The 13,402-nt window shown below is 42.3% G+C and overlaps 1 protein-coding gene across 2 annotated transcripts in view; it reads left to right on the top strand.

Annotated features, from left to right (window-relative positions):
* The window catches only part of LOC109865652 (striatin-like), a 94,527-nt gene that overhangs the window by 72,345 nt on the left and 8,780 nt on the right, over positions 1 to 13,402 (top strand). The window contains exons 8-14 of one of the 2 annotated variants that reach the window (XM_020453982.2): positions 716 to 826; positions 4,649 to 4,792; positions 5,092 to 5,228; positions 10,965 to 11,140; positions 11,588 to 11,635; positions 11,940 to 12,061; positions 12,417 to 12,584. In XM_020453982.2, the coding sequence (XP_020309571.1) occupies positions 716 to 826; positions 4,649 to 4,792; positions 5,092 to 5,228; positions 10,965 to 11,140; positions 11,588 to 11,635; positions 11,940 to 12,061; positions 12,417 to 12,584 (906 nt within the window). The remainder of the gene's footprint in view (positions 1 to 715; positions 827 to 4,648; positions 4,793 to 5,091; positions 5,229 to 10,964; positions 11,141 to 11,587; positions 11,636 to 11,939; positions 12,062 to 12,416; positions 12,585 to 13,402) is intronic. The other variant, XM_020453983.2, reaches the window with a different exon arrangement.

Raw genomic sequence — 13,402 nt, 5'->3', positions numbered from 1 at the left:
TGATGTCAGCTGTAATTCTTTTTGTCGGAAGCCAATCTGGCTTTTTACAACAACAAAAAATTACCCCCAAACCCTTTTGTTTAATGGCAATTTTTGTGTTTTGTACGTTTGTGTTTTTATGTTTCCATGTCGAGTGGTGCAAAAACTGTAACCCTCAGGCATGACTCAATTCTCCCTTTCCATCCCTGTCTGTTGTCGTATGAGAAGAGAATTTGACCGGTTCTCTTCCTGACTGACCCCAATGTGTTGACATCATCAAACCCCTTATAGTTGCTTTGAGAGAGGCCCAAATGCCTGTAGAAAACATGAACTTGGGGCTCTCGGTGGGAGAAAAAAAGTGCACCAGGAAGAATTTCCATCACACACTTTTTTTATACATACCGCAGCAAAATGCCGATAATGCAACATACTGTACATTGCGGGTCTCAAACCAAGATCTCCCAGCCCATAGGCAAACTTGCTAACCACTGCTCCGATAGGGGTAACACACTTGGAGGGGGGGGGGGGGGGATCTTAGGCAAGTGTCTCTGCAATACATTTTACAGGCGATATTAGGATTAAAGAAGCCATCTTCACTTGAACCACCTTTGATTTCATTACACTTTGGATTTGAGTTTCGTTTGGTCTGGTTCAGAAGAAAGTTCTGGACACTGACCGGCTTCTCGGGTTTCTGTCCCCCCTCCCTTCCCCCCCCAACCCCTTCCCTCGGGTGTAGAGAAGGAAGAGCAGTGCCCCATGCCTGAGGCCTGGGACGTGGACCAGGGCCTCATAGCCCAACTCAAGGAGCAGTACAGGAAGGAGCGCAAGGGCAAAAAGGGGGTGAAGAGTAAGTCTATCAGGCCTTCCCTTCTCTTTCTTTCTCTCCATTGCGTTCTATCTTTCATTCTTTCTCCTTGTTCTGGCGATAAGAGCTCTTCTCTCAGGTTGAGGTGAACTATGTCATGCAAAAATGATAGTTAACAGACACGTTAAGCACGTTAGAGACACTCTCTTCCTCCCATCGCTTCGTTTTGGCGCACCTTTTCGGCCATCTAGTACCCCTTCTCCATGTTTGTCTTTGCTTGTGTGTGGCTCTGTGCGTACATGTTTGTGTTTTAACATTTCAATGGGATTGCAATACACTGCCTCCCCTCACAGTGATCAGACCGGTGCAGGATAATTTGATCACTATTGTAAGTGGTCGATCACTATAACCACATTCACTATAAGAAAAGTGCACTGTACTGCATTCCTAACCATCTCACTGTGTCGACATTACCCATTGCTGTTTTAAGTTGCACCCATAGAAATATAATTACTAAAAAGAGCATAGCCCATCAGACCACAGCAATTTGACTGCACCCGCGTGGGTACACTCCGTATAGGTGACATGGCTCACCCATTATGGCCTCGTTTTCTAGGAATGGGCGCTCCCCTTCTAGTAATTCTATGTCTATGATTGCACCATTCAACTTTTGAGACATTCCATCCCCGCTTCGTCATGTTTGTACCTGTCTTTATTATGTCATAGGTTATCAGCTGCACCTGTGTCTTTGTATGTGTGCTGGTTCCTTTTTTATTTCTCTGTATTTTTCAACCATTCCAACTTCTTATTTTCTGTGAAAGTATGTCAGTGTCAGTGACTTAACTCTCCTTTCCTCCCAACTTCAATTGCCTTCATTTTTCTATTAGTTATTTCTATGTTCTAGCTACGAAGTCCTCCTTCACCAAGCATCAGCCATGGACCTGCTGTTCAATCTGCTTTTAACGTCAGATCGGATTTAAGCGCTGATCTGGAGATTGCCTGGCTGGATATCTGCCTTCCCAAAACCAAGACGATTTTGTTGGGGGTGTGTTATAGGCCGCCCAAGAAGAATGCATTCTATGAAGGTCTTGAAATTGTGTTGTCAAATTGTAATGATAATTTTGTTAGGGGATTTCAATACTGATGTCTGCAAAAAGAATAGCCCAACCCACAATATATTTATGCACTTTTGTAGATCACTTGCTCTGACCCAAATGATAAAAGATCCCACCAGGATATGTGAAACAGTGCAAAGTATGATTGACTTAATATTGGTGTCTGATATATCTAAAATATCGCAGAGTGGAGTAATAGTATATGGAATCAGTGATCATGTTATTACATTTTGCACAAGGAGGATTTTTAAAGATATAATTAAGTGTCACAAAAACATTAGAATCAGAGGTCTCAAAAAATACTCTGTTGAAAAGTTTAGGAAGGAAGTGGGTAAAATTGACTGGTCACCTGTGCTAGATAGCGTAGGGGTAGACATTGCCTGGGAAGTCTTTAAATGTAGATTCCTTGATGTGGTGAATGTGATGGCTCCCATTAGACAGGTCAGGGTAAAGCAGAGATCTAGCCCTTGGTTTAATCATGAGATTCTAGAATCTATCCAAGCAAGGAATAAGGCCTTTAAAAAAATTAAGAACTCTCAAGAGCAGCATGATTTTGTCTAATATAAATGTCACAGAAATGAAGCACAGAGCAGGATGGATGAAGCTAAGAGGGGTTACTTTGCTGAGAAAATAATTGAGAACAAAAATGACCCTAAAAAGCTTTGGAAATCATTTAAGGAACTAGGCTATAGTAGTACTACCATAAACAAATTAAACAGTATTGGACTGAACGTCAGGAGGAAGATGGTATATGAAAAAGCACAGGTTGCCAATGAATTCCACTTTTTCTTTTTTTTCCTTTTTTTTTTTTACTTCTGCAAGCTGGTTAGCAAGCTGCCCACCGGTTCTGGTTTGTATGGAAGCAACCAAGTCCAGAAGTATTATGTAGAGTTAGGGGTTCAGCCAAACTCTTTTTATTTTGCAAAGGTAGCAACAGCCAACATTGTCAGTATGCTGGCAGAGCTTAAATGCTCCAAAGCCACAGGCCTGGATAATATTCCTGCAAGGTTTCTTATAGATTCTGCTGAGCAAATTGGCCCTTGTATTACGTATATCGTTAATCTCTCTCTTGAACACTGTACCTTTCCCAGGGACATGAAACAAGCTAAAGTTATACCTCTGTATAAGAAGGGGATAAAGTCTGACCCTGGGAATTATAGGCCTGTATCTATCCTCTGTGTAACATCAACGTTCCTGGAGAGAGTTGTACATGAGCAAATGTATGAATATGTTAACAAACAGGGTCTAATGTATGATTTTCAGTCGGGTTTTAGAAAGACATACTCCACTAATTCATGTCTACTTTACTTGACTGACTTCATCAGGAAAGAGATGAGGGATATTTCTGTGGAATGGTACTGCTTGACCTACAGAATGCCTTTGATACAGTTAACCACTGTCTCCTAATCTCCAAACTAGAAGCACTGGGGTTAAGCAGTATCCCTCTAGGCTGGGTAAAGTCCTATTTATCAGGAAGGGAGCAAGTAGTAGAGGTTAATGGTTCACTGTCTAATGCAAGTTGTGGCGTTCCACAGGGGAGCGTGCTTGGGCCTCTGCTGTTTTTATTGTATATTAACAATATGAAAGATGCTTGTTCTTGCTGTCTTTTTCTTTATGCGAATGACTGGTGTCTCACAAAAGTAATACTATGTTGGAGAGCGTACTTAGCACAGAGCTTACTAACATTAGCAAATGGCTTGGAGATAATAAGTTATCTCTGCACTTAGGGAAAACTGAAGTAATTATTATTTCATCCAGACCTAAATTGAGTAGGTCCTCTGACATTGTCTGAAAGTGTGGAATTAGGGGGTGAGGTGCTGACTACTAAAACCTCTGTTAGCTACTTGGGATGTATCCTTGATGGAAGCTTGGGAGGTGTGAGCATGGCCAATAAAGTGCTAGGGAAGGTTAATGCCAAGACTACATTTTTGGCTAGAAAGTCAAAGTTGCTTGATAAGGACTCCATGAAAGTGCTAGCTACTTCCCTCATTCAATGCCATTTTGACTATGCTAGCACTTCCTGGTTTGGGGGCTTATCTAAACTTATGAAGGGGTAGCTCCAGATAGCCCAGAATAAGCTGATCGGGGTAGTATTGAAGGTGAGTCCACGTACTCACATAGGCAGGAGCTGCTTTCAGGAACTAAACTGGCTGCCTGTTGAGACTAGGGTGTCCCAGATTAGACTAGGTTTGGTTTACAGGAGTATTTATGGTCCTGCGCCCAGATATCTAAGTGATTACTTTCCCTGTGTTAGGGATGCACATAATCACAGCACCAGATCAGGTGTTGCTGATGTGTGCTTATACAGGTTCAGGAGTAATGCTGGGAAAGGTACTTTCTTGTATACTGGAGCCTCAGAATGGAATGAGTTGCCTCTGCACATAAAAACAACGTCCTCTCTGGGCAGCTTTAAAAATATGTTTGATGTCTTCTGTGCCTGTATGAATAACCCCTATGATGTAACTGTAATGATGAGAGAGATCTTCTTCTCTGTTTTTGTTTTATTATTTCACTGCCATACTGTGTTTGATCTTGTCTAGCCATCTTGTCTCGAGGACCACAATGGAAACCATTTTTTTTAAATGGTTGAATTAATAAACTAAACTAAACTTCAATCTTATAAAGTTTCTCAGTTTCTTCCTGATCCTCTCTGTACACTACTACTTCTCCTCTTCCTCCCTCTCCTTTCCTTCTTTGTCTCTACTCCTTTTCCATGATCCTCTTCTCATCTTCCTCATTCTCATCCCAGGGCCTAATCGGTCCAAACTGCAGGATATGCTGGCCAACCTGCGAGACGCCGAGGATCTCCCCTCCATGCAGCCCCCCGTGACACCGCCATCCCGGCCCAGCGTCCCCAGGCTCAACGAGCACGAAGTGGGCCACCCCGAAGAAGGTAAGACGAGAGCTTAATTGTCCCCAAAGGGTTTGAATTTACAGAATGCACAGTTTCCAAATATATATAATTGACAAATTGACAGAACAATATCTAATAGGCCCAAATACCAATGATGGTTATGTTTCAGTAGAAGTCGTTTAGTGTTTTGACTTCTCTGTTTGTCCGTCTGTAAATGTTTCCCTACTTACTTGTCTCTGGTATATTTGCCTGTTTAATTTGTTTGTCTGGCTCTGTCCCTCTGCCTGGTCGGTCTGTCCATCTGTCCGTCTATCTCACTGTCCATCCATCCATCCCAGTGGAGGCCATGACGTTTCCGCCCACGTCAGGGAAGTCGTTCATCATGGGGCCGGACGAGGCGGCGGAGAGCGAGCTAGGCCTGGGCGAGCTGGCCGGCCTCACTGTGGCCAATGAGGCGGACAGCCTGGCCTACGACGTAAGCACCTCTGGGGGGATTATGGGAGGATGGGGAGGTCAACCTGGGGAGGTATGGGGGAGAGTGAGCTGAGTCTGGGCAAGCTGGCGGACCTCACTGTGACCAACGAGGCAGACAGCCTGGCCTACGACATGATTACCTACCTCTGCGGGGAACGGAGGATGAGGAAGGAAGGGGAGGGTAAGGGGGGCGAGCTGGCAGCATGACCGTGGCCAACAAAGCCGACAGCCTGGTCTACCATGTGTGGCATCAGTCCTTCCTTACAAGGGCCAACAAACACTGCCAGATGCAATGGCAAGGCAGCTAGTAATGAATAAAAACCTTTATTATGACAAAAACAACACACATTTTTGCCCCAAAGGGAATTTTATTTTCATATCATGACCACAGCAATCATTAAAAAATTAAGTAAAATGGACATGGCAATCAACAACATTCAGCTAATCACATCAAAGTGCACCACCACCAAACAGTGGGCAGAAGCATTCACATATTAAATTTTCGTGTGTGTGTGTACAGTGGGCATCAGCATTCACATATCACATTTTCTGCTGTGTGTGTTGTGGAGTAGAGGTCGACCGATTATGATTTTTCAACGCCGATACCGATTATTGGAGGACCAAAAAGGCCGATGCCGATTTAAAAAGAAAAATAAACCAAATATTTGTAATAATGACAATAACAACAATACTGAATGAACACTTATTTTAACTTAATATAATACATCAATAAAATCAATTTAGCCTCAAATAAATAATGAAACATGTTCAATTAGGTTTAAATATTGCAAAAACGAAGTGTTGGAGAAGTAAACGTGCAATATGTGCGATGTTAAAATGCTAACGTTTTAAGTTCCTTGCTCAGAACATGAGAACATATGAAAGTTGGTGGTTCCTTTTAACATGAGACTTCAATATTCCAAGGTAAGAGGTTTTAGGTTGTAGTCAATATAGTATTTATAGGACTATTTCTCTATACCATTTGTATTTCATATAACTTTGACTATTGGATGTTCTTATAGGCACTATAGTATTGCCAGTGTAACAGTATAGCTTCTGTCCCTCTCCTCGTCCCTACCTGGGCTCGAACCAGGAACACATCGACAACTGCCACACTCAAAGCAGCGTTACCCATCACTCCACAAAAGCCGCGGCCCTTGCAGAGCAAGGGGAATAACTACTCCAAGTCTCAGAGCGAGTGATGTTTGAAACGCTATTAGCGCACACCCAGCTAACTAGCTAGCCATTTCACATCGGTTACACCAGCCATTAGGCTGATAGGCTTGAAGTCATAAACAGCGCTGTGCTTGCGAAGAGCTGCTGGTAAAACACACAAAAGTGCTGTTTGAATGAATGCTTACGAGCTTGCTGCTGCCTACCATCGCTCAGTCAGACTGCTCTATCATATCATAGACTTAATTATAACATAACACACAGAAATACGAGCCTTTGGTCATTAATATGGTCGAATCCGGAAACTATCATTTCGAAAACATTTATTATTTCGGTGAAATACGGAGCCATTCGGTTTTTTTATCTAATGGGTGGCATCCCTAAGTCTAAATATTCTTGTTACATTGCACAATCTTCAATGTTATGTCATAATTCCGTAAAATTCTGGCAAATTAGTTCGCAATGAGCCAGGCTGCCCAAACTGTTTGCATATACCCTGACTCTGCGTGATTGTTTTTTATAAGATAAGTTTAATGCTAGCTAGCAACTTACCTTGACTTCTACTGCATTCGCAGGCAGGCTCCTCGTGGAGTGCAATGAGAGGCAGGTGGTTAGAGCGTTGGACTAGTTAACTGTAAGATTGCAACTGACTTGCCTAGTAAAGGTATACAAATAAATATTTTAAAAATCGGCGCCCAAAAATACCGATTTCCGATTGTTATGAAAACTTGAAATCGGCCCGAATTAATCGTCCGTTCTGATTAATTGGTCGACCTCTAGTGTGTAGCCCCATGGACAACTCTTTCAGCACTTAGGTCCCTCGGGGCAGCAAACATCTACTGCTTTACATTGCCGTGTAGCAGAAGATCGATTGATTAGCTAGATTTAGAAACTTTGAGCTTCCAAACTGGAACACAAAGTAGAAAGCCATATACAGTGCATTCTGAAAGTATTCAGACACCTTGACTTTTTACACATTTTGTTACGTTACAGCCTTTTTCTAATATGGATTAAATAACTTGTTAATTTAATAACTTGTCCTCATCAATCTACACAGTACCCCATAATGACAAAGCATTATTGCATCATGTGGCAGGGACTGGGAGACTATTCAGGATCAAGGGAAAGATGAACGGAGCAAAGTACAAAGAGATCCTTGATGAAAACCTGCTCCAGAGTGCTCAGGTTCACCTTCCAACAGAACAACGACCTTAAGCACACAGCCAAGACAATGCAGGAGTGGCTTCGAGACAAGTCTCAATGTCCTTGAGAGGCCCATCCAGAGCCCGGACTTAAACCCGATCAAACATCTCTGGAGAGACCTGAAAATAGCTGTGCAGCGATGCTCCCCATCCAACTTGACAGAGCTAAAGAGGATCTGCAGAGAAGAATGGGAGAAACCCCACAAATACAGGTGTACCAAGCTTGTAGCGTCATACCCAAGAAGACTCAAGGCTGTAATCGCTGTCGAAGGTGCTTCAAGTAAAGGGTTTGAATGCTTCTGTAAATGTATATTTAGTTTTTTTATTTTATACATTTGCTGAAATTTGCTTTGTCATCATGGGCTATTGTGTGTAGATTGATGGAATTATATATATATATATATTTAGAATAAGGTTGTAACGTAACAATATGTGGACAAGTCAAGAGGTCTGAATGCACTGTATTTATCTAAAGATCCAACCTATTTTTCAAAGCCTGAGCCAGTTGTTGACAGATAAGACTTGTACGAAGTGTACACTGTGAGAAAACCCTAGGTTTACTGTATTGTATGAACCCCATGAGTGAGTAGGAGAGTGAAGTTTATACTGATCTTGGTTCAGTTTATAATTTTCCCTGGTCATGATGAAGGTTAGGGTTGGAGGAAGAGAAACTGATCCTAGGGAACTTCACCCCGGAGTGCTGGAATATGCGTAAAAATTGGGATCAAGCTGATTGGTAGTGTAGGTTTATGAGCAGAATAAATGTTCCTACTTTATTAACTCTGTGCTTATATACATAGGCTTTGAGCTAATGAGTGTAACTGCAAACAGAAGCCTTGAAGTCAATAATAATCCACAGAATTGAACCAAGCTTATGTAAGAGGCTGGTCCCCAGCTTTCAAAATGTCAATATTTAAACAGGCTAGTCTGATTAGCAAGTGCATTGACTTTCGCTTTTATTGACACACACACACATACGCGCCTAGACGCATACACATTAATGCAAGAGTGCACACACAGAGGCACATGCGTGCACATACACACACTCCAGATCAATTGAATGCGAAATGAACTCTGCTGTTGTATTGCTGTAGAGAGCTAGCATGCAGAATGAGGTTGGGATTGAAGAGACTGTTATATTGCTCAGTTGGACCCTGTGTGGGAGGACACCATAATGTTCTAATTATATTTCTAGGATGGACACTCATCTCAAAATAGGCAGGGATTTGTGTGCATTAGATAACATTAAAGTTTGTATGGTAACTTTCATACTAAGATATTGCAGCTCTAACAAGCAGAAAATGAAATGGATATGCAGTGACTATCTACTGTGGTCAAGCACAAGGGGCACTTTGCGTACATACAGTTGAAGTCGGAATTTACTTACACTTAGGTTGGAGTCATTAAAACTTGTTTTTCAACCACTCCACAAATTTCTTGTTAACAAACTAGTTTTGGCAAGTCTGTTAGGACATCTACTCTGTGCATGACACAAGTAATTTTTCCAACAATTGTTTACAGACAGATTATTTCACTTATAATTCACTGTATCACAATTGCAGTGGGTCAGAAGTTTGCATACGCTAGGTTGACTGGCACAGTCAACCTTTAAACAGCTTGAAAATTCCCAAAAATGATGGCTTTAGAAGCTTCTGATAGGCTAATTGACATCATTTGAGTCAATTGGAGGTGTACCTGTGGATGTATTCCAAGGCCTACCTTCAAACTCAGTGCCTCTTTGCTTGACATCATGGGAAAATCAAAAGAAATCAGCCAAGAAATTGTAGTTCTCCACAAGTCTGGTTCATCCTTGGGAGCAATTTCAAAACGCTTGAAGGTACCATGTTCATCTGTACAAACAATAGTACGCAAGTATAAACACCATGGGACCACGCAGCCGTCATACCTCTCAGGAAGGAGACACGTTCTGTCTCCTAGAGATGAACGTACTTTGGTGCGAAAAGTGCAAATCAATCCCAGAACGACAGCAAAGGACATTGTGAAGATGCTGGAGGAAACCAGTACAAATGTATCTATATCCACAGTAAAACAAGTCCTATATCGGCATAACCTGAAAGGCCGCTCAGCAAGGAAAAAGCCACTGCTCCAAAACCGCCATAAAAAAGCCAGACTACAGTTTGCAAATGCACATGGGGACAAAGATTGTACTTTTTGGAGAAATGTTCTCTGGTCTGATGAAACAAAAATAGCTGTTTGGCTATAATGACCATCGTTATGTTTGGAGGAAAAGGGGGAGGCTTGCAAGCTGAAGAACACCATCCCAACCGTGAAGCATGGGGGTGGCAGCATCATGTTGTGACGGTACTTTGCTGCAGGAGGGACTGGTGTACTTCACAACATAGATGGCATCATAAGGCAGGAAAATAATGTGTATATATTGAAGCAACATTTCACATCAGTCAGGAAGTTAAAGCTTGGTCGCAAATGGGTCTTCCAAATGGACAATGACCACAAGCATACTTCCAAAGTTGTGGCAAAATGACTTAAGGACAACAAAGTCAAGGTATTGGAGTGGCCAGAACTGAAAAAGTGTACACAAGCAAGGAGGTCTAGAAACCTGTCTGTTACACCAGCTCTGTTTGGAGGAATGGGCCAAAATTCACCCACTGTTTTGTGGGAAGCTTGTGGAAGGCTACCTGAATTGTTTGACCCAAGGTAAACATTTTAAAGGCAATACTACCAAATACTAATTGAGTGTATGTAAACTTCTGACCCACTGGGAATGTGATGAAAGAAATAAAAGCTTAAATAAATCATTATCTCTACTATTATTCTGACATTTCACATTCTTAAAATGTGGTGATCCTAACTTACCTAAGACTGTTTACTAAGATGAAATGTCAGGAATTGTGAAAAACTGGGTTTAAATGTATTTGGCTAAGGTGAATGTAAACTTCCGACTTCAACTGTATTTAGAGGCTTGGTAAAGAGCATAGCACCACTGAACTTGCATAACAAACAGGAACCAACCTTAAGTCAGCTGTGACTACGTAAGTGTCTTTTTGTAAATTGAAATAAATAAGACAAAACTAGTGTCTCCTAGCTTGCTATACCTTCTGAAACATTATTGTACTGGACTAAGGCTTGAATCCTATACTAATAATAATATTTTTCAGATCTTCTATATTGCTTGCTTGAAAAAGCTAAACAAAAACAATCAAATAACAGCTATATGACAGAGTAGGTCTGGACTGTGATTTTGAGGCTTTCAAGCATCCAACAGATGGAGCGACAATCAAGAGGGAACCACATGGCTTGAGCAGAGGGAGGAGTTTGTCATATGGGGGACATCTGTCTGCAAATCTCCAACTGACATCAATACTCTTTGCCATTTTACTCAGGTGACCAGTAGTCAGGATGCGCTGCGGAAGACGTGGAACCCCAAGTTCACGCTGCGGAGCCACTTTGACTCCATCCGGGGCCTGGCCTTCCACCCCGTGGAGCCCGTCCTGGTCACTGCCTCCGAGGACCACACCCTCAAACTGTGGAACCTCCAGAAGACCGCCCCCGCCAAGAAGTAAGAGTTCACATAGGCCTACCCTGCTGTCAGTCAAACACCTGGATCATATTTACTAGACCCCAAACAATTAAAATGTTTGCCTTCATTTAACCAGGTAAGTAATTGAGAACACATTCTCTTTTACAATAACGACCTGACCAAGATGAGAGCGATACATAGTAATAAAGAAACTCTCGTGTGCACTAATGAATATGACCCAGTCAAAGACCATTATGCTTTTAAGCAGGTACTTAAGTAGTGAAAGTGGATAACTTGGTCACTTTCAATGGGGTAAGAGTCATGTGGAATTGTTAAGAGCACTATAGTAAAAAGGCAATCGATAGCTAATTTATGCCTTTTTCTTATACATTTCTGATGGCTGTTATGGGCCATTTGGTTTTAGTTTGTGTATGCTCGTTGGATATGTACATCAATGATAGTTATGTCCCCTGTCTGTCTTCCTAGGTGTGCTGCCCTAGATGTGGAACCCATCTATACTTTCAGGGCCCATCGGTGAGTAATCTTCCTTATCCACTATGACCCAACCTTTTTAATAACTGGACAGCTGGACTGATACTCTTGTATACATGAATAATTTGTTCTATCAAATGTATTCCATACAAACCATCAAATGTACATATTCACATACTTTGTATCTTTGCATAAGTAAAACACTACTGAAGTGCAATGACAAAAAAGTGTTGAATTTTGTATTAACAGGTATTGCCACTTTCTTCTGTAGGAGTGCGGTGTTGTGTTTTGTCTTCCCAAAACAAGTTGAAGTTAATAATGAGATGAGTTTTCCTGTCTTCTGCAGGGGTGCGGTGTTGTGTGTGACCATGAGCTCCACAGGAGAGCAGTGCTTCAGTGGGGGGGTGGATGGAACCATTCAGAGCTGGAACACCCCTAACCCCAATATTGACCCCTATGACTCATATGGTATTCCCCCAGTTGCCTTAGCTACACCCCTGATTATTAGTACATCTCTCTTCTTTCTCTTTTTTCATATTCTCTTCATCTCTTCATTTCTTCACTGTTCTCATCACTTTACTCTTCCTCTCCACCTCTATTTTCCCTTTCACTACTTCGCTCTTCTAACTCTCTGACATTCCTTTCATCCTCCTCTTTCACTCTTTTTTTTCCTCTCCACATGATCTTTCGTTCTCTACCATTCCCTCTCTCCTTTTCCCCTCCCTCCTTTTAACTCTCCCCACCTCTTAATTCTCCACCTCTTCCTCTTCATAACTCTCCTTCCTTCTCTCTCTTAACTCTCCCTCTCTCTTTCCTGCAATAGAGCCCTCGGTGCTGCGGGGTGCGCTGCTGGGTCACACTGACTCAGTGTGGGGAGTGGTCTACAGCTCGGCCCACCAGCGCCTGCTCTCCTGCTCCGGAGATGGCACTGTGCGCCTGTGGAACGCTGCCAACACCTCCCCCGCACTCGCCATCTTCAACGAGAAAGGAGGTGAGGTGCTGATCGCAGATCAGATCGACAACATGATCCCCCAATAGACTTACATTGGCTGTCCCACACAAACACTGCACTAAGATCAGTTCATAAAACAGATATGACTTAATGTTCCACAACGTCTGCTCTAGGGTCAGCTTACAAAACACCAAATTCACCCTCTTACATGGACTGTCCCACATAACCACTGCTCTAGGATCAGCTCATAAAATATATTTGTCATTTCACGCTATACAATGACCTAAAATCTGCCCCATAGAGTTACTCCAGGGTTTCCCAAACTAGGGGTCGCGACACCATGATGAAGATGGCACCGGAGGGGGATGGCTGCCGTTTTATGGGCTCTTAACCAGCCGTGCTATTTAAAAAAAATATATATTTCACATTGTTTAACTTATTTTGTACCCAATGTTGCTGCTACCAACTCTTATGACTGGAAAGAGCTTCTGGACATCAGAACAGTGATTACTCACCTTGAACTGGACAAATCATTTTTCTTGAATGAGTCGGACGAGAGGGATTTACTCCAGACACCCGACAAGGCCCTCATCCCCGTCATTCACAGGAGAAAGAGACGGAGATAACGCAGAAGGAGATCAGGGTGCCTTGTAAGGATCCGGCGACGAGTAGCTAATCTGCCTTTGCCATTGGTACTATTGGCCAGATAATAAAGAGGATGAACTACAAGCATGTATATCCTACCAACGGGACATTAAAAACTGTAATATCTTATGTTTCATCGAGTCGTGGCTGAATGACGACATGAATAACATATAGCTGGCGGGTTATACAGTGTATCGGCAGGATAGAACAGC

The sequence above is a fragment of the Oncorhynchus kisutch genome, linkage group LG20 (assembly GCF_002021735.2).
Source record: "Oncorhynchus kisutch isolate 150728-3 linkage group LG20, Okis_V2, whole genome shotgun sequence".
Classification (NCBI taxonomy): domain Eukaryota; kingdom Metazoa; phylum Chordata; class Actinopteri; order Salmoniformes; family Salmonidae; genus Oncorhynchus; species Oncorhynchus kisutch.
Note: the sequence above shows the minus strand (reverse complement) of the source record. Positions and strands in the feature narration are given on the sequence as shown.